Source organism: Microcebus murinus, chromosome 23 (genome assembly GCF_040939455.1).
Source record: "Microcebus murinus isolate Inina chromosome 23, M.murinus_Inina_mat1.0, whole genome shotgun sequence".
NCBI classification, from domain to species: domain Eukaryota; kingdom Metazoa; phylum Chordata; class Mammalia; order Primates; family Cheirogaleidae; genus Microcebus; species Microcebus murinus.
Genome location: NC_134126.1, coordinates 20364387 through 20389374, shown reverse-complemented (window position 1 = coordinate 20389374; position 24988 = coordinate 20364387). Strand labels below are relative to the sequence as shown.

Sequence of the window (24988 nt, the reverse complement as noted above, 5' to 3'; positions counted from 1 at the left end):
AAACTACTATTTTAGCAAGAGAAGAAAAATATTCACTAGATCAGTCTTTCCCAAACTTGGGCATTATCAGAACCACCTGAGGGTTTATTAAAACCCAGATTGCTCAACTCCACCTCCAGAGTTTCTGAGTCAGTAGGTTGGGGAAGGGGCACAAGAATTTACATTTCCAAGAATTTATCATATGTGGCTGTTGCTGTTACTCTGAGAAGCACACTCTGAGAACCACTGCAGAAGCTCATCAGTACAGGTTATTTTAAGGAAAATAAAGAAATTAAAATCTGTGTCTAAAAGAAAGAATGTTAAATGAAAATAAATAAATTTTCTAATGTTATTTAAAATTTAAAAATCATAAACAAATTACCTTGATCTGCATAGAATATCCCATTAAAAAGGACTAAGTATGTTAAGCACCCATTGGGGCGAAAAGGTGCTTCCCACAGGACATGGGCTTTCCGAGGTCCCTCTGTTTTGACAAACACATTTACTTTTCCTTCAGGAGGAGCTTCTAGAGTTCGATTTTCCACCTGTGAGTATAAAAAGATTTATTTTTGTTTGCAAATAAAATAAGTACATGCTTTGCTTTGAGCATATTTCTTCAAAGCATCTCTTTTTGCTGTGAAGTAAACTATTTTGACAGTAGCATCTTGTATGAATACCTCATTTTGTCAGCAGGATCAAAGCGTACCTCATGTTTTCTTCCTCCTGCTGTTAAAGTCTAGAATTTGAGCTCCTGACTAAGGCAGTTGTTTGTGATTTCCAGAATATGTGGATCAGTTCACACTGTGACTGTGCCTATGGCTCTATATAGCCATACACTATTTCTGGGACTGCTGAAAAGTAATTTGTATGTGCTTGCAAAAGAGAAGAAATGCATACAGTCTGTTTTTATAAGTTCCTGAGTGAGGTGACAGCCTTCTGGCCTTTGTCAAAGAGCCACACCAAGCATCTTGACTCACACACACACACACACAGACTTTTCTCTGAGCTGTGTTGCTATTAAGTATGTAAAGATGGCATCATGCTGACATTAAGAAATAAAAGCACCTCAGTGACTCCATCCTGAAGTATAATCACACACACAAAAATATTGGTATAGTGTTAACAAACCTATGCAGAAAACAGTAAAAGATGAATTCGTTGAAGACAAAGACTCTGAAATAAAATATAATCCCTAACTACACAGGAGCAAGGAAGATTTCAATAGCTAAATCAATAAAAATAAGTGACCAAAGAAAGATGAAGCTAGCAAGAAAGTAGAAAGGGGTTCAGAATTTTTTACAATCTTTTAATCACTGGCTTAAACTTAGTTAACTAATCACTATAAACTCGTCAGCATCACTCATAGATATTCGACTTTCTACGATTTACTGAGTATGTTGACAATTCCAACCTTATTCTTAAAGTGCAGGATCATGCCTCCTGAGGTGATCAGACATGCAATCCTCTGGAAGGCAACTATTCTCAGTTATGAAACCTTTATTTGTTAGGGTGAATACACTTTCCCAATTATGAAAATAAATGTGAAAAAGACAGGGTGTTAATTTTTAATAAGCATGAGGTCACACTATGTTTTACTTTCATCAGAGAAAAGCTATGAGGTTCTTTAGATCTATAACTACTACTCTTTTTTTAATTTTTTAGTCTAATTAGCTTTGTACAAAAATACTAAAATATGACTGCAAATCATCAGCTTCTCATTTGATTAATAATATTCAGAACAATGCAATTGGTTTCATTGTGTCTATGTATACAGTTCAAATTATTATATAATGATTTTAAAGTGTTCCAAATAGAATGAGACTCAAAAAGTTGAAGAATGAAGGCCAAGTCCAGATAATTAAATTAGAATTCTCAAATATCTGATTAATTCAAAATAAACATTTTTTTAAAATTTTCTTCAGTATTTGGATAAACTTCAGTCTTTATTCTACATTAAGTTTGGGAATCATACTATTTTGCTTTGACCTGGTCTTTCTTTTTTTTAATTTTACTTTTTTGTTTATCTTCCTTGCCTTAAGAGCAATATGAAGGAAAAGGTACTTGGGAAGGTTAAACTTGGCTTGGCTTTGACCTGGAAACTTCCCTTGACACATAAATATATTTGAGAACAAAGTTGCAATAAAAACATACAAATATTTTAATAAAATTTTACTCTTAGTAAAACTCTTACAATGTACCCCAAACTCTTGTATCAATGATATTTTATTTAATTATTTACACCAAGCCTCTTAAGACAGATATTCTTTCCATTTGTAATAGTTAAAAAATCTAAGACTTAGCCGGGCGTGGTGGCTTACGCCTGTAATCCTAGCTCTTGGGAGGCTGAGGCGGGCGGATTGCTCAATGTCAGGAGTTCAAAACCAGCCTGAGCAAGAGCGAGACCCCGTCTCTACTATAAATAGAAAGAAATTAATTGGCCAACTGATATATATATATAAAAAAAAAAAATTAGCCGGGCATGGTGGCGCATGCCTGTAGTCCCAGCTACTCGGGAGGCTGAGGCAGAAGGATCGCTCAAGCCCAGGAGTTTGAGGTTGCTGTGAGCTAGGCTGATGCCACGGCACTCACTCTAGCCTGGACAACAAAGCAAGACTCTGTCTCCAAAAAAAAAAAAAAAAAAAATCTAAGACTTAGTAGAAAAAGTATGTTTCCCAAAGAGGCATGAGGAATAACAGCAAGTTTAGGGCACACTTCTCATATAGGATTATCTTGATGGCAATATATATATATATATATATATATAAATATATATATATATATATATATATATATATGTCTTAAATAAATTTATTTGCTTCTTTGCAAAATACAAAATGAATGTGAAAGAGTGTGTATGTACTTGTATGTGTATCTGGGTATATTTATCTGCATAGGTATGTTATCACTAAGAAACCAAGGCAGCTTTTAACTCTATCACACAGCAAGTGACCTATGGTTTCACACCTCATCCTTAAGAAGGCCTCCAGAGAATCGATCCCAATGAATGTTCCAAGGCCAGACACAGTCATAAAATTCTCAATCTTAAACTCCACTAGTGTTATCTAAAATTGGCTAAGTAGGGGGAAAAAAAGCAAAGTGATTTTCCTATGGAAAAATTCATTGTACTTTATTATAGAAATACAAAATGTGAAGGGTTTCCCTCTAATATAATTGAAAGGAAAGAAAGCATTTTAAAAGCCTCAGCTGCATTTTATATTAATTTTTTATTATTTCAAACATTTATAAAACTCCCAATTACTGGATTTAATTCAACAATGAATATTAGCATCCTAAAATTGAGATCAAAGGCATTGTAAATTGTTTTTTACATTGGCATTTCTTTAAAAGCCAAATGCATTGTTTAAATGTATAAGAACTGAACAAACCACAGGGGAATCTTTTTCAGATGTGTACAGAGCAATTCTTTTTGAACCACTAATGAACTTTGGTCAGGCTAGGAAAACATATTGAGCTAAGACAATGTTAAAATGGTAAGAATAAGGAATTTATGTATGCATTTTTATTTTTAAAATACTCTATTTTACCAAATTTGTTCTTTTGTCCATTTTTTTATTATATAAGCAACTTGCCAGTTTTGAGGGTGGACCATTCCACACTCAGAAGTATAAAGCACATTTATCATAGAAAACATTGAATAGCATTTCCCTGCATGCATGGATAATAATGGCATTAAATATGTACAAAACGTAAAATAAAAAGGCTTTTCTTTCTAAAAAAACAAGAGTTATCATTAAGAAATGTTGTTGTGTGAACAAAACATTAGACTCTTTGAACAATTTATTCTTTGATTTCTGCCAACAAAAGATTTAATGACAAAAATGATAATTTTTTTTATTTGAACAAAATGTTCTATTTAAAATCTTATGACATTGGGCCTTAGATAAAGAATATCTTTAGGAGACATGAATACACCATTACTACATTGGGCTGAATTTTGTTGAATACCACATTATAATTTAATGATAGGAAAGTCTGGCTTTTAAGATTGATTCATAGATTTCTTAAATCAATAAAGACACATTAAAAAGAATCATCAACAAAACAGAGCTGAATCTGTTATATCCTTCATGATACTGTGATAGATATTCAGGGCTATTTATAAAACTCAGATACTTAATCTCTTAAGGGCATAGTATGTAATATAATTGCCACAAAAATATTTCAGAAACCAATTGAAGACCATGGGTTTTAACTTCTTGGCAGCCTATAGTTGACTTGCTCTAAATAAAGACATTGTTGTTCAATCCTAGTGATTAGAGATGGATCATTGACTAGGGAAAAGTGTTTGCATACTGAGTACAGGATAAAGAAAAGTATCAAGGGAGAAAATAACTCTGTGCTGTAAGTCAGGACTGAGTCTAGAATGTATGAGGCTGTGGCAGAGAAGGTTTTACAATCCAATTCTGTTTTCCCCCTTCCCGTCAGCACACTGTGGCGTTTGATTTCTTAAGGTTAACGTCGCCTACTATCTGCGCAGGATGCAGATCGATAACGGTGTCCCCCTTATTTAAAGTTGCCAGGACGTCAAGAGACAGTGTGGAGCCAATTTAGCAGCCAGAAGCACAATTTGCAGTTTATATTTTGAAAAAGTATAAGTTTCAAGCTCTTATCACGTGTGCTTCTGTGTTTTTTTTTTTTTTTTTTTTCCTTTTTTTGAATGGAGAAGGAAAGCTGGCCTTTTGCCATTCCTGCTTTTAAGAGTAAGTATCCATCAGAGGGGTCTTGGCTATAAAATGCTTAATGGCAATAAAGACTACAGCTCAGCTCCACCAATGGATGGTGTTAGCTGCTTGGAAAGCAACTGATCTCTGAAACAAAATGGGAAATGTGATCATAAATAAGGAAGCAAAAATTAATCCATAGAGCTATTTTTCAAAGTAATATTTATATAATACACTCTTCAATGAAGATAGGGTGCATTAAAATGATAGGGAATGAGCAAACATTGCCAAAAAATGTCTACGACTAATGGGTATTTCCCTTAAAGCAAGTGAAAACTAATTAATGCACTAATTAATCTGCAAGAAAAACGCACAAAAGTATAATCTGATATTTTGAAACTACAGAATGTTCTGCTAGTTTATGACAAAGATGTACTACTAATTGGGTTTTAAAAATTACAGTAGAAATAAAAAGCATAATTTTCTCAAGCTTTTAACTGCTGATGAAATATAGATATACATTTCAGATATCTCTTTCTGAAATGTGACTATCAAAAGCTGATACTAGTGTAACTTCAAATACTGTTCCTATGGAGCTATATCCCATTAATGAAATATAATTATTTTATTCTAATAGATGAGGTAAACACAGCCTTTTAATTGATTAACCTACTTATTGGGGAGCAGGGTCTCTTACTATATTGTGGCAGTTATGGACTTTCAATTATTTTCACTTTTTAACCTTAAACTTCGTTGTTGAACCCATCATTAGGAAGAAAAACATCCACCTTAAATATGTCACTAAATTAGGTGAGATTTTACGATTGCCTACTATACCAGCCAACTTACCTTTCTTTCAGTAAAATACATATTTTGTCCTTCACTAGACCTGTGTGCTGTCTTTAAATTTATGTTGAATATAAAATCTTAGTAACTATTAAATGAACTTTTATAAAAAGAAAAAATATCCCATCCTGCTTGAAAGGCTAGCTGCGCAGAGAGTGAGTCACCACCACTTATTTCTTCCTTGATATTCAGAGTCATCTGAAATGTGATATATTCTCAGAATGTAAATCCACGTACTCACCAGTGGGCCCAGAGCACAACCTTTGGCCGTGCATGCTTGGACTCTGAAGGAATGTAAGCTCCCAGGAGCAAATCCATAAGCATGATAGCTGAGTTCTGAGGAATTGTGGATTAATATACCATCTAGATACAATCCGTAACTCGTGATAACACCTGGGAAGATAATAATTGCCTTTTAGTATGACTACTAGACAATAGCAAAGAACGTCTTAAGAAAGCAAGCAGTTGTGATTTCTAGATTCATGAAATCACTAAGTCACAGTACCTAGTATTATTTCCCCTTTTCTAAGCCATCTCTTTCCAAAGGATAAAATAGGCTTTACCCTTGAAGATGAAATTGTTAAGCTAATTAATATAGAGACAGAAATAGAACCCAATAACTCCAGTATAGGAATCTTTCTATTGTGTCATATTAACTGCCGTCATTTGTGTTCCAGATCAAAAATGAGCAAGTGAGCACGTTTATAATTTTTATTGCTTTCTAAAAAAAGATGTTCTTAAAAGATGTATTCCAGAAGTAAAGTGATCTTATTTGTTAATGCATTATATATTACTCACAACGGATCAGGCACTGTTCTAAGCACCTGGAGTACACTGACTCCTTTTAAACCCTTTCTCACAGTATTCCTATAATAGAGGCAGTATTATTATCATCTTGCAGATGAGGAAACTGAAGCACAGAGATTAAATAACTTGCTCAAGTTCACATAGCTGGCAAGTGTTTTGAGTCACAATTCGAATCTTGGTGATTTGACACCCTAGCCCATGTTCTCAACTACAAAATTAAATCACCTAAATATAAAGATTGGCACTAATTGTACAGACTACAGTCATGAAGCACTCATGAATAGGTTAAAGTAACTGCGACTGGCTAGTTTCATTGATCGACTAAAATTTATTTCAGAAGAAAAATCATGTGAATCTTCATCAAATCAACTAGTAGAGATATGAGAAATTGAAATGACTGTTGAATATAATCATTTGATTTATTCAATCAAAATATTTTCATAAAAAGTTAGGGATTAGCATAACCAAGGGTTTATGTTCACTAGAAATATAGAATCGGAATCCCCAAACTGACTACACTAATGTTATACTGTGTGAAACAAGACTTTGCCTATATGCTAAATTAGAGCCTCTTTCAAAGTCAAATTAATTTTACAGTGGCCTCTCTGAGTGTGCTCTTGAGCAATTGTCTTAAATGTTCCTTTGTTAGATAATCTTCCCCAAGGACAGAATTTGGGTGCTTCCCCTATAGTATGCAGTACATCTCTATCATAGCACTTATCAGTTTATCACCTTATTAGTATTATTATTCCTTGTTTAATTGCCTGACTTCCCCAGTAGACTCTAGGGTCCCCAAGGCAATCATGATTCTTCCTCACCCATGTATTTTTAGAGCTTAGCACCACGCCTAAAACATAGTGGGCTCATAATAAATATTGATTGAGTTAATCAATTAACACATAGCATACTAATAATGTCAACATTCAATATAGAGTGAGACTTTAAGGCTACTAGAAAAAGAGACACCTCCATATCTGAAAGTTGCTAAAAAATATGGCATTAAAGAATAGCTTAGAGATAGAGGTAGGAGAAGGAATGAGTTTAAAACAAAAGATGCTAGCCAAGTCAAGGTCATCAAGGAAGTATGTAAAAGTTGGCTACCAGGCAGCCTGACTCTCAGTCTTAAGGATGCAAAGATTTTGTCTTATTAACATCCTGAGAGTTGATCCAACTTTCATCTATCATCAAATTAGGGATAACATTAATCATGGAACTATAACACCAGGAGCTCTTTTCCCAAGTGTCCCTCTCTCCTGGGAGAGAATTGCTCACCTCTAGACCTCCTCACAGTGGTCTGGCAGTGCCATCATCTGTGAACTTATAGAATGTTGCATGCAGGACAGCCCTCACAACGTTGCTTTTGATTAAGAAATCCATTTATAGCAAAAGAAGTAGGGCAGTGAGATAACATCCATGGAAGCTACTCATCTTACAATATACCTTATCAACCCCATAGCCTGAGAGACTGCTGGAATGGCCTCCGGAAGTCTGTATTACAGGACAAGCTGAGTGACAACACCCTGTGAATTTCGGGTTCCCAAAATTTCAGGTTCCTACAGGATGCTGCATAGGCTTTGAACTAAGGACCAATATCTGATGCTGGTTTTTCTATAGTGAGAAAATGTGGGGATGGGCAGAAAGGGGAGGAAATAAGTGTGTTTTGTCTTAACATTATGCTTAATCACTTACACAAAATATGTTTGCTTTCTCTGCCCACACAGAGAAATGCCTTACACCATGGGTTGCGACAAAGACGCTGCTAAATTAGGAACTGAGGATATTACCTGGCAATGTGGGGTCCCCATGCAGCTATCTCCACAGGCAAAGAGAAAAGGTATGTACGGAAGGAGAATCTGGCTTCCTGCCGACACCCAGGACATTCAAGAGGGCATCTGTTTATATGCCCAGGTCCGATCACATAAGTGTTGAAAGTTTACAGCGACCCAATAAAGATAGAACCACTAAGGACACAGAGTCTGTGGTAATAAAGATTTGGGTGCTTCACTAGGTAAAAAATCCCAAACCCATGAACCACTGGCTGAGGACAAAGGGGGAAAGTTGTAAATATCAACTCTGGCCTCACAACTAATGATAGAAACAAGAATTGTAAATGCTATCATATTTTATTTCTTGTTTATTATTTAATATAGTTTTATATATGATAACCAATTTTCCTTCTTCCTTTCCCCTATTGATTTATATAAAGAAGACAGGTGTTAATACACAATTTAGATATGGTTTTTTTTTTTCTTTTTTTTTTTTTTTGAGACAGGGTCTTACTCTGTCACCCAAGGTGAAATGACACCTAAGAAGAATGTTTTACAATCATAGCTCAGTGTAGCCTCCAACTCCTGAGCTCAAATGATCCTCCTGCCTCAGCCTCCTGAGGACCACAGGCATGTGCTACCATGCTCAACTAATTTTTTTAAATTATATGCAGAGATACGGATCTGTCTATGTTGCCCAGGCTGGTCTTGAACTCTTGGCTTCAAGTGGCCCTCCCAGCTTAGCCTCTCAATGCACTGAGATTACAGGTATGAGCCACCACACCTGGCCACAGTTTAGTTTCTCTTAAGTTGTAGAATATCCAAGTGGGTGGTGTTTGAATGAAAAGTGAATTAATATGCCCCCAGATAACCAATATGATGGGGACTCTAGGGTCCCCAAGGCAATATGATGATGGAGCTGAGAACATCTTCATCTATACAAAGCATAGTCGTATCTTGTTAGGTGGAAGCATACAGTGATTATATTTGGTAATGGAAGGTGGTGGAAAGCAGAAGAGTGTGCATGAGTGCTGAATAGCTAACACAGTGATTCACTTAATGTCCATTGCTCCGCATCCACACTTCTGTAGTTTGCTCTGTACTGCTGAGCTGCAAGCCTGCAAGCTACCTTTCCAACTCTCTTGCTTGTTGGCTTTCCATCAGGTTTTGCTAGTGGGAGGCACTGCTTAGAAGGACAGAAGCAGGAAGAAAGGAAAAATGTCCAGGTTCTAGCTCCAAGAGCTGAGGCCTTTGCTGACAGCTGCTACATCAGCAGAGAGGCAAAGTACCTGCAGCCTCAAGCATTCCAGACAGCAGAAGCATCTCTTCTGTATGTTCAGCCTCGTCAGTAGTGGAATGTTGTTGGCATTTAAGCCCTGGTCCGGGCAGCATCTCATAATGGTTCAAGTATCAAATCAGCAAATACAGCAGCAAGCAGCAGTTCCCTGTCAATCACCCCTTTTGCTATTCCAGTACTCACCACCATTTCCCTTTCTTTCTTCCGGCCCTTCTAACACCTTTGAAACTAACTCTTCTGTAAAATATCCTCCATCTTAAATACCTAGCACGTTTGCTCTTTTACCAGTTAGATCTTGGTCAATGCACTCTTTTAGGATTAGAGCTTTTTTATTTAAATGAGTTAATACTTTCAAAAAGCTACTGCTATGACACATTTTCCTTTTCGAATGTGACCTTGTATGGTTTTTCTTTCTGATAAGTCTATCAACCTTATTTCCAAATTTTATTTTTCTATCATGTACCCCTTATGGCTCCACAGAAAAGTGTGGCTGCTAGCATCTGTTCTTTATTTCTAGTGTGACCATCTAGGGTAACTTTATAAATACCTATGGAAAGTATTTGATTTAATACCATTTAATATGTGACACAAAAAGGCACAAATCAATTAAAACTAAGAAATGAAAGATGCACAGTGAAAAAACCACCTACATATAATATACATAGAAAATTTAAGGGAAGAGAAAATGGATATAATCACAGTAACAATGATCAAAAATATTATATGCCAGGCACTCTGTGAAGCAATCATTTAATCCTCTCCAAAAAAAAAATCTTATGAGCAAATAATGTGTTGCAGAAGCTCTTAAAGAAACCATAAGACCCTTGAAATGCTATCTACTTGACCTGCTTCTCAACTGAGATAGAAAGTACCCAAATCAATAGTTCCCTTTTCTTACATAATTGGGGAACAGAGAATTTCTTTTATGTTAGGATTACGTGCATAATATCTCATTTATTTGACATATTGGGAAATGAGATATTTTACAGAAGTTAATTTTCGTTATAACTAAATCTCATCCCTTACATGCGAACTTTAAAAATCTTAACCATTTTTGAAGGAAATCTTTCTAGTAAGTGCCTACACACTTACCTGCCTTTTCACACAGAATATAATGAATATAATTGAATCATTTTTGTGAACATTCAAACTGTGATTACGGACAGCAAAGACTACATTCTGTAATTCAGCAATTCCTTGGAGACTGATGAGTTATAGGGCTCGTACCCAGCTATTTTCCTAAACATCACTCAGCGACTGCACCTTATCAATTCTTAGGCCTGTTTTTTGAGTTCTTCTCCATCCTCCCTCAGTGACAGTCTCTCAAAAGTGACTTCTTTTTTTGTGTGTCTACCTGACTCTAGCAAGTCAACCCCTAGAAATCTATGTTGAGAAAATAGATAACCATGACATCTGGAAGCGTGGATATAGAAAGAATAGACAGGTATTGAAAGAAGGGCTTGGAGTAAGATGAGTTTATGGCAAATGAGCTGAGAATGAAATTAAGTGAGATTTGTGACAGTTAATTCAACTGCTCAGAAAGTTTTTAGTTTCCAGGATGCACCTGAATTGAGAGGTGGGTTAGAATGAAGTCCAACTTTAGCACAGGGGAGATCACACCCCCGCCCCCACCCACACAAACGGAGTTACCAGCAAATAGGTAAACAGTATTTGACAGCATATATAGAAAGAGCTAAAGTATAAATTGTAGAAGCACACTGTAGAGCTAGTGTTATTTTGATATACATACTATGTCTCATATTAAACTGATTTTGACACGAACAAAATCAGTATACTATGAAACATTGCATAATTCCGTTCTAAACCATACATTTGGTAAGAAATAAGTCTAAAACATACATTAACACAATGATTTAAATTTCATTGACCTCAGATTCCTAAACTGAGTAACAAAAACTAATGAATATAATGTAGTGGATATTTTTAACTAAAGCCTAAAGAGATGCTTTCCTTTTTTAACTAGAATACAAGACAAGTATGGGTAGCTTTAGGGAAAGTAAAATGCTAAGGTCTTGATATGCCATGTAAATATTTTCAAAATTGTAGAACACTTAAAATAATTAAAAGTAATTATTTAAAAAATGCTCTGATCACTTAGAGTCAGACAGTTTGCTACATGTTTTATGTAGATTATTTCTTTTAACATAGACAACTCCAAGAAATAAGAACTATTATTTGCATTGTTATGAAGATGAAGAAATGGACTCTTAGGGGAGCTAAGCTTTTTTCCAAAACCATACAAATATAAACTCAGGTGTGGAAACCAGCAATCTCACCCCACTTTTGCCATACTCTTGTTATACATTCCTGACCTAATTTTCTGTTCCAACTTTTTAGGAATTCTGTTCCAGTTAAGAACTGATGAACATGCTCTGGCTCTAAAAGCAATCAGATTTTAGAAATCTAACAAAAAGATTAATATACATTATTGAAAGCCATTTACCTATAGGTTACTATGCTTGGTGTTTTGAGGGACAGAAAATAATAAGAAATAATATCGACCTTTATGGAAGTAAGAAAAGGCTTAAATACAGGTATAAACAACAATTCGAGAGTTAACAAGAACAATAAGTGCCACAAAAACTTTATAGCAGACAAATGGCATAGTTAAGTAATAGGCAGCAAGTACAAGAGCTTCTAGCAGGGAAAAATCGCTCTGGCTAAGAATGCTGTTGGCTTTTTAGAGCAGCCCAGTCTTCCATACAAGGAAGTGGAGACTTCCATAGGTCTGACATATGATGAAGCTGAGTCTTCTATAAAAGGTAAAATGTGAAAGGTCTATAATTCAGGAAGATGTTCCTGGTGGGGACAATGACAATGACATTTGCCAGTGCGTAGAAGAAAGAAAGTGCAAGCTTTAGTGAAGATATCTTGAATAGATCAATATTTTTTGTTGTTGTTGTTGTAGTTGGATAAAGTCTATTCGAAAACAAGCCTTCGAAGAGAGGTTGGGGCCTTGAATGACACTATAGTTGGAGTTGGGAGTTTACGATGCACAGGAGACTATTGGCATTTTTATGAACTGACTAGGGGTATAATGAAGTCATATATAGAAACGTTAATCTACAATCACATATAAAATAGATTGGAGTAGGATAATCTATAATTATCCCAAACTACAATTTTTAATGAAAAAACAAAAATTGTTGTACAAGGGAGTATGCCAGGTAAGAAAAAGCAAACACTTGAAAGTCCAAGGAGTATTTATAATCGGGTACCATTTAATTCACAGAAATAACCCTTGATAGTAGAATGAGCTTTATTTTTCACTTTATAGTTGAGAAAAACAGCTTTTGGAGACAGTAACTTGGCCAATGTTATACAGGTAGGAAATGGTAGAGCTATGTGTTGGCACGAAAGCACTCAGACTCTACAGGGCATAGAACATTATACTTCACAGCTGCTATATACCTATTTTTTTTCCATTAAAAAAATAATGTAAAAACATAACAGAGACAATGTAAATATAAATTTATATTTACAAATATAAATTATACAGCATATTTTAATGACAGATTTGGAAAGCAAAATGCCATATAACCATCACCATTTTTAACCATCAAGTTAAAAACAGAATTTTACCAGCATCCCCAAAAGCTCCCATATGTTCATAGGGCCATCCCTTTCCTTCCCTCACATATAACTATATGGATTTTTCTCTTCGCTTACCACTATACTAACAAGGAACTATGTGGAATTTTATAATAACCATGGCGCTGGTTTTCTACCTACAAATTCATCCCCAAACTAAATAAGTTTTGCTTGGTTTTCTATTTTATAGGAATGTAATTATGTTGTGGATATTTTTTTGGACCTTCCTTTGTGCAACATAATATTCTGATTCATAATATTCTGTCCGTGTTGAGGGTAGCCATACTTCACTCATTTTCATTTCTGGGTAGTATCCCTGTATGGCACAATTAATTTATTTATCCTACAGTTGATCAGTTGATAGATAATTTAGATTGTTTACATATTTTAGCCATTATATAAATGTAAGTATAAACATTTTTGTACATGTGTCCTGAGCCACATATGCACAAGTTGTCTAGGGCAAATATCCTGGAGTGGAATTGTTGGTGTATGTTTGATTTTACTAGACACTACTCAACTGTTTTTTAGTGTATCAATTTCCAGCAGTGTGTGTGGGTACACATGAATATTCATTGTTCCATATTCTCAAAAATACCTTATATTGTCAAACTTTGTAGTTTTTGTCAGTATTAAATGTGTTAAATGACATCTTGTTTTGGTATTATTTTTTATCTCTTGGATTATTAAAGAAGTTGACCACATTTCCACATATTTATTAGCCATTCAAGTTTTCTTCTTTTGTTATGCCTTTTTAGATATTTTCCCCAGTTTATTCCTGACTTAGAGGAATGATTTATGTATCCTGGATACAGTCTTCTAATAGTTACATGTGTTGTAAATATCATCTTCTACTCTATTACTTATCTTTGCAGCCACTTAGTTTATAGTACATTTTGATGTGAAGAATGTTAATTTTAGTATTAACCCTTTTATCATTATGAAGTTGCCTTTTTGATATTCAATAATGCTGTTTACCTTAAAGTCTCCTTTGTCTGATATTAAATAGTTACACCAGCTTTCTTTCCTTTTTTTCTTTCTTTTACTGTCAACCCTTTTGTATGCTTTTGTTTTAGAAGCAAAGGATTAACAGCTAGTTCAGGGGCCTTTCCTAGCCTTGGGGATGCCTGAGGATATAACTGTTGGCTAAACACTCCTTGCAACACTAACTCTAGGAGTATACCAGATCCAAAATACATGGGAATCCACCTGGGGACTATCTACTGGACCAAGCACCTGATCACACTGTCAACATCGTTTGTGATTAATGGTCACCTGGCATTGATGAGATACAGCTATATCAAAGAGTGGACACCAGTCACATTCCTGGTAGCCTCATGTGGTATAAAAGCTGTGGTTTAATTCGATGGCATTTTATTGGGCTTCTAGAGAAAAGGAGGGAGAGGTATATGTACTGACATGGAAAAAGCGTCTATTCCATGTGAAAAAGAGAAAAAAATGCAAGTGGCAGAATAGTATAAATTGCATGGCCAACTATTTTGAAGTGTAGGTGTTATACATATACATATAAATGTTTATTCATTTAGCCAAAATGAAGTCTTGAGTGCTTACTCCATTCTGAGCACCATTTCTGATGCTGATGGACAAGTAAGCCATGGACACAAATCAGAAAATGAAAGTCAGAAGCCTTTGAGCCACTGGCTTCCCTTTTCAAGGATCTTCTCATCATGACTTTATAAAGGTATGACCACATACCTTTAAAACCTGGTCAGAGAGCTAGAATTCTCTAAGCTTTTATTTCTTTACCAATAAAATGGGGTAAATATTCCTTGCCCTGGTAGCCTGATAGAGTTGATCTGAGAATATGGATGAGCATATACAAATGTGTCTTAGGAATTAAGTGTTATGCACATAAAAGATTGAACTTAGAGCTGTCTTTTGCTTCAAGGGTGAATTAAAGCCCTGACTGCTATGGGAAGCTTGCCTTAGACTATCTCCTCCTATTCTGACCTATTTCACATACTGTATGTCTCTCATAAAAACTAATCTGCACAACTCTCTAAAACAAACTCAGAAAGGTCTGTATACCTCACTAGTGTGAGAAACAGGTATTTACTAAATATTATAAAATAATTTTTGGAATAAAATCTGCCAGATTTAATAGATTTGGTTTTGGTAGTGATCTGGTGCATCAGTAACTATGTGTGGGGTACCTACCACGTTGCCAGGCATTGTGCTATTATACATGCTGGCAATATAGACGTTATCTAACAGTCCCAGTTATTGCCTTCAGGAAACTTTCAATCTAACTGAGAAGACAATCTTTAGGTGCATTACATGTGTATAAAGTTTATTAAAGAAAAATCAGATGGACTCAAAGGAAAAATGGGAATGGAGAAAGGAGAGGTGGATGCTAAACTGGTTTGGGTGGGTTAGGGAATAACGCTTATCTGAGAAACTGATCTCTAAGCTAAACTTGACACTTGGCACTACTTCATCAAGGGGAAAAACATCATAAACCATATTTGACTAATTATAGGATAGATTTTATAATATAAATGGAAAGGTTTCAATGAGATATCAATAAGTTATTAAGTATTAAAAAAATTAAAAACCATGGATTTATTAAACAAGCTGCCCCAAACCTTTGAGCACAGCTCTCTTTATTTCCTTTAAAATGTCTATTGTGCCAGAATAAAGTTTAAGAAAATGGAATTTTTGTTGGTTTAATTATTTACTTTTGCCACTCTTGGAATAAAATTATTTTAAATTTATCTTTACATCCTCTCCCTCAATAAAAAAGATCTATGTGTTAAATGTGGATTAAGTGAGATTTAGGAATCAGTGAGGGTTTAGCAGGAAACTGATGGCAACTCAAATGGGCAACTGAAGAGAATCTAGTGAAAGAACTATGTACAAAGATGTGGGCAAATGATAAGCAAAAGCAACAAATGTAATAAAGCATCCCCAGCTAGTAATAGCTAGGACTCCTAGGAGACCATGCTAACAAGTCTACCAGGAACCAATAAACATCTTTACATTTGTAGGGAAACGGTGAGAACAGATTCAGAAACCTGGAGAAAGAGGTAGAACTATAGGAAGGGCCACTGAATAGGAACTGTGGCCTTTAGTAGAGGAATGAAGCCCTGGAATCCAGAGCCATGCAGAAAGGGAACCAAGGGAAATAAGTCCTGAGATTCCACTCTCCTCTTGCCCTCTCATCTCTTGCTGTCACTGCCCACGGGCAAACCAACAGGAAGCCAGACAGAGAGGAGGCCCGTTGATGCTGTGAGTCAGGGTCAGACTTGCAGGGGAAACGACAGAGGGGGAAACATAGAGAGGGAACATAGAAAGGCAAAAAAGAAACATCTAACACAAAATAAATTACTGTCATTTGTTTTATAATGTCGTACTGTATTGTATTTTTTGATGCCTTTTCTTGGTTATTTTCTTGTGCTAATAATCAGTAAGGCAGCTATAGCAAAATAAAACCATATTATACTATGTGGTATAGGGGAATAGGTTCTGCTTAAATCCAATTTAATTTAATCTAGTTCTACACATTCAGTTCTTCAATGGATAATCCACAAAATGGATACTTAATTCCTACTGGCTATCCGACATAAGCAGTTTTCAAATTTATCACCTTTCTCTTTCCATAACGATATTAAATAGTATTTTTAAGGTGTTTAATTTTCACAGGGAAGCTGGATCATAATTGTCCATAAAGCATATCCACTGGGATATATATCTTTGTGCCTCTTCATCATGTTGTGTCAAATTGTATTTCCTTAGGTGCTCAATGGGTTGTCATATGTAACCAAGGAAATTCAATACAAGTACAATACAATGTAAATTTAATACAAGGTATCTCTATTTACCATGAAGAATTCTGTTTACTGTAAGAATTAAACAACAATGCTTTAGTGTGTCATAAAAATAACATGGAGAGTGAATATAGATGCTCCAAACATATTTGTTTGTCTTTTCCAGTGCTGCATGGCAATATGAATATCAACTGAGGGTTCCCCCCAAGGTCTAGATGATGATTGAATGTGGCAGATATCTCCCTATGCGAATACTTGATCCTTCAATTAAAAAGGAAAAGAGAGAAGAGCTTTCAAATTGTGGGACAGTGCCTTATTACTGTTAAGCTCTCCTAAAAATGGAATCAATGCAATCTAAAAAAGATTGTGCTTGGGAAATTCTACCTGACAAACTGACTGGAGGTGTTTCATAAAAGTTACACAAGGTTTGCTCAAACTGTCAAGCAGTTTTCCTAAGTGATTCGTGAAATTCTATAATCCATCCCATCTATTAAAACAACATTTCCAGGAAATAAAATAGAATCACATTTTGACTGTTTAAAAATAAAGTTATTTCAAAATAAAAAGTGAAAATAAAAAGCCCAAACAGTTATTTCTTTAAAACCAGAGAAAAATCAGAACAAAGGTCTTATAGATTCTGAATATTAGCACTGAGAAAAAGATATTGAAAAAGTAAAAGTAGCTAAAAAATTTCTTTTTTTTCCCACATGACTAGATGGAATCCTACATTATGAGCATCTTTACAAAAAGTAAAGGCAGTATAATACAGTGAATAAAACCATGAATTTTTGTCATTCACACCTTAATTTGTTTAGGTTACATTCGCATTTAACTGTCTTGATTTTGAGTAATTACATTGCTTAACACTTGTAAATCTGAGTTTCCACATCTGTGGGATAACAATACCTATTTCATGGGCTAGTTATGAGAATTAAAGTGCCTGTAAAATAATTATAAATTATAGTTATTATTATCATTACTGTTATTATTACCAATGTTAGCAGGAAATCAAATACTTCTTTCTATGCCTGGGTAGAGTAGTTAATTAGTATTTACACATAGGCCTTCATGTACATACATTATAAAAAATTTATTTCTATAGCATCATCTCTTAATGTGAAGGATAACATACAGTAGGTATAAAAGATCTATAGTTAATTGGTTTCTACACCATCCATTTCTGAAATAATGTATATGCTCAAAAAAAACCTGAGCTAAATGTTCTTTTGATTATGTTCTAATGTTTCCAAGGTACTATGTATAGGGCTACAAGAAATATTCAACCTCCTAACATTTTTCTATTCTTATTGACATCGTTGCCACTGTTTTGATACATGTCCATGCATAAATTCGTACAAATCTGGGCCAGAACAAAAAATTGGATTAGGAAAATATTTCTGTAGGCTCGCTCCTTAAGTCCCCTTCATTTCTCAAGAAGACCCTGTGACTCTTGTCTAATGGGATCCCAGCTCCCAGGCTCCTCTCTTAGCCTACTGGTGTTGATATTAACAAATCCTGATCACAGTAACAATATATCCTTTTGTACTGAGACATGGGAAGCAGATACAGTTCTACTTGCGGTCTCTCCTTAGGATATGTACAGTTTACCAGGCTGATGAAACCCCAAACTGAAGGACCAGGTCTCTAAGTATGTGCTTCAAGCCTTCTGTAGGCCAAGAGGGAGACTCCTCTCTACTGCCTTTGAAATCAACCTACCTATAGCATATAATTATGCAATGTGTTTTCGATGTGCATTTGTGTACATTGTATGATTGCATATGCATTTGCTTCTCACATCAACACAATCACCATTTTATTATTGTCCCTACGATCAGCAAGCATTAATTCATTCAACAGCTGTGTAATACCCATCTACTCTGTGACTGGCCCCTGCCGAGGGCTGGTACCTCTAACAAGGTCCATACCATTCCTGCCCTCATGCGGCTCACAGTCTAACAAGGAAACTATTTTGGATAGATTCATGTAGGTAAAGATAGAGGATGGTTGCAAGAAATGATAACTACTAATAAAAATAAAAAATTCATATTCTATATTTAGTATTTAAAAAAACACATTCTAATGAGTTTTAAATGTCACTATAAATGTTATGCTAGACAATGAGTAATACGTTTGGCACAGTCAGATAGCCATGCTGTTTTAGCAAGGTAGGCTTCAAGTGTGAGGGGAAAACATATTTCAGGATTCTAAGGCCTAAGCTTCTAAAAGGGAATATGACTCATGAGAACTGGGGAGCTCTCAAAATCATAAGTCTAATTATGCAACTGTAATCTATGCCACACAGGTCACAAATTTATTAGACAATAATCCTTGTGCTACTTCTCTTTGATGGCTAATGGTATTACAAAGAAAGAGTCAAAGTCCCACATAATGAAGGATTCTTACAAGCCTTGGACCTAAAAGTAGCTCCTTTTAGAGGTTTTAAAATCCTGCCTGAAACCATAGGCTTGTAAAGAACACCTTTGCCAGAGGGGACGTGGGTGCAAAGGACTCTGATTAGAGAAACACAGAGTCGGAGTGTCGCACCATCATTTTTTGCAGGTATGTGAAGCAAGGGACTGGAATTAAGCAGGACATATTTGAAGGCGAGCAAAGTCTTAGGTGTGAATCGAGTGATAATGACTCAGTGCTTAAAGACTGTGCTTGGCAGGCTCAGGCAATTAATAGCAAGTAGCCTTATGTGTAATAGCGCAATCATGGAAACTTGCATACCCAACAATAAAAGATGTGCTGCATAAGCTGTGGTTTCATTCAGTGGCATTGTATGCTGTCTTTCCAAACAACGAGGTCAAGCTACACAACTGCCATGGAAAGATGTTTGTACCCTATTATCAAGTGAGAGAAGTAAGGTCTATAACAGATCTCACCCTTGTTTAACAAATGTATATTTTATGCATGTATATTTTATGCATATATCTTTATGTGATTATTAATCAACACACTTTTGTTTGTTTTAAACTAACACAGTCCTTGGCCTTTTATTTTCTGGTTTAAAAGTTGATGTAATTGTATCACATCCTTCCTGTTATCATATATTTTTTATTATGGTGAAAAAATACATAACATAGAATCTATCATTTTAACCATTTTAAGTATATGGTATAGTACTGTTATCTACATGCGCACTGTTGTGCAACAGATCTCTAGAAGGTTTTCATCTGGGAAAATTGAAGCTCTCTACCCATTGAACAGGAACTCTTCGTTTCCCCCTCCCACCCAGCCCCTGGTAACTATAATTCTACTTTCTGTTGCTATGTGTTTGACCATTGTAGATACCTCACATAACTGTAATCATGATTTATTTTTTATTGATATGATTGGCTTATTTCATTTATTATAATGCCCTCAGGTTTTATCCACATTGTAGTATATGACAGGATTTCCTCTTTCTTTTTAAAGCTGAATAATATTCCATTATATACTCCACACTTTGCTTATCTACCCATCTGTCCATAGACACCTGGGTTGCTTCTACCACTTGGCATTTGTGAATAATGCTGCAATAACTATGGGTGTACAAATATCTCTTCAAAATCCTATTTCCAATTCTTTTTGATGTATGTCCAATAAGTGGGATTGCTGGATCATATGGTAATTCTAATTTTAATTTTTTGAGGCACCTCCATACTGTTTTCCATGGCAGCTGTATAATTTAACATTCCCACAGACAGTGCATAAGGATTATAATTTCTCCATATCATCACCAGCACTTGTTATTTTCTGGGTTTTTTTTTTTTTTTGATAGTGGCAATCAACAAATTTTTAACTGAGTATCTATCATGTGTTGGGCACTATCCTTGGAGCTGCTGCTACAGTATTAAACAAAAGAAACCAAAATTCTCCAGGCATATATATTAAGCATAACCTGAACCAAGCAGCAAGCATTCCAGCACAAATTCCAAACTCCCAAAAGAAAACCCTGGTCCCAGACCCTACACAACTAGAAAAATATATTTTAGGAACAAACATATTTTGAACAAATATATTTCAGGAACCAGATTATAAGTACTTCTATCAACTCTCTTGGGATCACTAAAGAGCCAAGACAGTATATATGCCACTGATCAAAGGCTATTTCCACAAGAAACTATTAAAAGAAGTAAATATTATAAGGTACCAACAAAAAGTACAACATTGTTTTAGGCTCTGTGAAGGGAAAGAGAAATGGTCCTTATTATCTGTTGGGAATGTTGAACATGTATGTATCCAAATAACTTTAAGCCCAGGCTGAATGAAGTAAGTGCCATTATGAAGGCGTAGAAGAAAGAGGGCATATGGTTAAGAGGAGAGGGAAAACTTAACTAAGAGGAGTGCAATTGAGCAGAAGGAAGAGTAGAATGGCCTATGTGAAGCCTGGCAAAATGAGTTGGATTTCTATAGGGAAAGACAGAGAAATGGTAGGGATTGTTAATCCCGATTTTATAATCATGGAAACTGGGATTTATAAAATGTAGTAAATTTCCCAAAGTAACACAGTTACTATACATCAGAGACAATTTTTGACTCTAGGTTTATTTGACTCCACACCCAGGTTTTTCCAACCCTACATTAAGCCATAAATATTGCAGAGTGGCTAGAAAGGAGGACGTGTTACAAGATGATGTAAATTCAGGTTGAGTCACAAGTTGGTAGTAACCTGAATGCCAGACTAAAGAATTGGATTTCATTCTTTGGGTATTTGGGAGAAGCACGGTGCCTTTGAAAATCGATGAAGGGAAAAGCTTTTTTTCCAACAATCAGACTATCACTCCCCAATTAACAAGAGAAATGAAACATTAAGAATTTGGGGAAAGTGAAGAGGAGTAGTGGTAAGAAGTAGTTTGTTGTTGTTGTTTTTTTAAAATAAAAAATACTTCCTATTAATAAATGTCTAACCATTGTACCACAATAAAAATTCTGAAAATTCTACCATGATTAAACACAATAATTTAGAATACTGTGGAAAGGTAATCACAAATCTCCAAATTCTTTTTGCTCAATGAATATATTTTAAAACTGCCGGCAAATGCACAAAACATAATAAGCAAAGATCATTGAAATGTGGAAAGTATTTCCCTGAACAATCGAGAATACTGACTACAATAGTAATTCCAGTTGCAACTACCAATTTGGTTGAAGGGAAGTGTTCAACTATGCAAATCATGCAACAGCATTTAACAGCAATTCAATTGCTATAAATCATTAACATTTTCATTGTCACCTATGGACTAGAATTCTTTGTGGAGTAAGAAGTGTGACAAGATTTTTGACTGCTTAATATAGTATCAAATAGACATCCATTTATTTTTTTATTAGGAAATTTGTAATAGTACAGGAATAACTTCAATAGCAGAGATAATCACTCACTCTAATTATTAGAGTTCTCTCCATTACCTCAAATATATCTAGTGCATTTGCCAAAAGTTTAATTAAAATGAGATGGCTGGAATAATTAATATCATAGTAAACATAAGACAAACTGATAAAACTGCAACTTTTTTCCTTTGTTCTTTTGGCTTTGCTAAAAGAGGCTATTTCAATTTTCAGTAATGAGTTACTTAAAACAGTCTCTATGATATTAAAAGTCTTCTTGATATTTATCTTAAAGAGGAATGAAATTGATGTTATGTAAGCTTCTATCAGTGTGAAAAAATGGTACTATGTTGTGTAGATCTTAAAGATATTTCCAATAAATGAATAAAGCAATTTCTACCCAAATTATTACAAATTCTTATAATGAGGTTTTATGTTAGTGAAATTTAACTAGCTACCTTAATTCTCTAAACTATACAAAGACATATATATTGCTTAGAAATACACACAATTTGCTTCAAGTTAAATAAGTATAAATGTATGTATGTTTAATCTATGCAGTGTTTAAAATCTGCATGTTGAAATATTTATAAATAGCACATTAAAAATAGAGTTCCAAGTGGCCTCTTTTAAGATAAACTTATTAAATGAAAAGCATTTTGAAATACAATATGTACATGAACTTTCCACCTCTCTCCTTCTCCATGGAAGAACTAATGGCTGTTAAAAACAAAAAGTCATTGAAAATACAATGTCACTCTCGCTACAGCATTCTTTGGGAATCCTCCTCGTTTGTTCTCTTCACCTCTCTCCTGAAGCACGTTAGACAATAAGATGCAGTACACAAGAACTATCAAAAGGGAGCACTTTTGAGCCACCAAAATTGTGTGTTAACCTAAAAGCCACAATCTCCCCAACTACAGACAATGATACTATCTCAGGTATTTTATGTGCTAAAATGATCATTAAAAATTAAGCACCACATATAAGCTGCCATTTAGAATATTAATTTACCTTTGCTAATCATCTTTTTAACTTGAGGCTAAAAGAGTTCACTTACCATTCGGGTAGTCAGGCTCGGTCCAGGAGACATTAAAGGAGTCGGGTGAATATGAGTGAGCTTTGGGGGCTCGCACGCCCTCGGGGATGTCCTCATCAGTTAGGGCCTCGCTGGCCTCGCTCACTGTGCACCCACCACCTGTGCAAGCCTACACAGAGACGCAAAAAAAACACATTTCACTCTTGGTCCCACAATGCTCTGATGAGCATTGAAGTCAGAGAATTCTTAATAAAAGTTCCAGCTTCTTTTAAATAGTGATACTTTTACCGTCCGAAATAAACTTGTGTCAATGCTGAGAGGTGTGACATTTAAGTAGTTTGCTTTTTTGGACAGGGCACAGCCATCTCCAACAATTAGAAAATAACCCAGAATGTATGAATTAAACAACCATTCTATTTTGGAGCCTGGAGATGTAGCGCATATACTGATTGAGTGAATAGCCCTGCTGGAGTCGGCTCTCACAAAAGTTCCCAGAATGAATTAAAACACACACATGCATGCGGCAGGTGTACACACCACCCGAGAAAAGTACGATAGATAACCAGAACACTACTTCAGGATAGAACAACTGGTTTCTAGGGGGAGAAAAAAAGATATACAGCAAATATAATTACCTTTTATTTACTACAGTGTGACCGGTATGTTTATAGTACACCACCATGTGAAATTAAATAAAACAATGTTTCTCATAAATCAATAAATACAAAGCAGTTGTTGAGTAAATATTTAATAGCTTAACGGGTCAAATAATTTACTTTTGTGTAAGAGGAGACAGGCTTCATTAAAACATGGCTGACCAAAAATAAATAAATAAATAAAAAAATAACATGGCTGACAAATTTAAAATGATTGCAGAACTCCCCCCATTACCTAATAAAGTATCATTAATGCCAGAAATGGTAATAGGAATGTTAAAGATATTCAGAAATTTCTTTGCACACTTCACAATCAACTGCAAATAATTCTTAAAATTACTAGACAAGCACTTCTCCAGGAAACTGAGGCATACACAGGATGTTTCGGCCTATACTTGCTAGCAAATATTGGCAATTACATCATTATATAACAACGATATTTGAAAACTATATGTCAACTTTGTTCATTATCTCTTCTGTGTACAACTGCAATTCACACAATGAAATTTAAAAATATTTCAGAAAGCACTAAATTTTACAAAAATTAGTGAGAAAACGAATCAAAATCATAAATCAACATAAAGAGCAGAGAGCTATTTAGTACCTTTTCATGGAAGACAGATATTACTAACGTAAAAAATTAAAGCACCTCTTTATTTCTTTAGGTCTCTCCTCTCATGTTCAGTTTGATACTGAGGGAATGATTTTATGATTCTTAAAGCAGTCAATATTATTTTTCCTAAAAATAGGAAAAATACCTTTTGATTTTTAGATATTTTCCTATATGAATATAATACTATTTGCACAATTGTTGCAATTAGTTTCAAATTCTTTATTGTAAGTATAAATAACAATTTATGGTCAGCAAACATGGAGATCGAGCTCACTTCCTATTGTAAGAATGTAACAGTAGCTCGTGTCTTCAGCCTAATTTCTCATCAGCTTAAGCAAGTATCAAATGGGTTAAATTGTGGCCTGGACATGAAATTGCATCAAGATTATGGACCTATTTAACCTTTCTGGGTATCCTTTAATTCTCAGCGGTGGCATGTGACTATATATGCAAGAGAAAAACCATACTCTTCCCAAGAATGGAATCTTTGCAAATAAAGAGGAAATCAGTTGAGCATATGGCCAAACCCTGAGTCAAAGCTTTAAGATATGTCACGGTTAGCCCAAGAAATAACTACCTAAAGATTAAAATAG

General features: G+C 35.0%; 1 protein-coding gene across 1 annotated transcript in view; it reads right to left on the bottom strand.

Annotated features, from left to right (window-relative positions):
• The window catches only part of USH2A (usherin), a 654133-nt gene that overhangs the window by 306606 nt on the left and 322539 nt on the right, over positions 1 to 24988 (bottom strand). Inside the window, exons 34-36 of the mRNA XM_075997053.1 lie at positions 23148 to 23295; positions 5749 to 5900; positions 362 to 524 (exon numbers count right to left, since the gene is read on the bottom strand). Coding sequence (XP_075853168.1) covers positions 362 to 524; positions 5749 to 5900; positions 23148 to 23295 — 463 coding nt within the window. The remainder of the gene's footprint in view (positions 1 to 361; positions 525 to 5748; positions 5901 to 23147; positions 23296 to 24988) is intronic.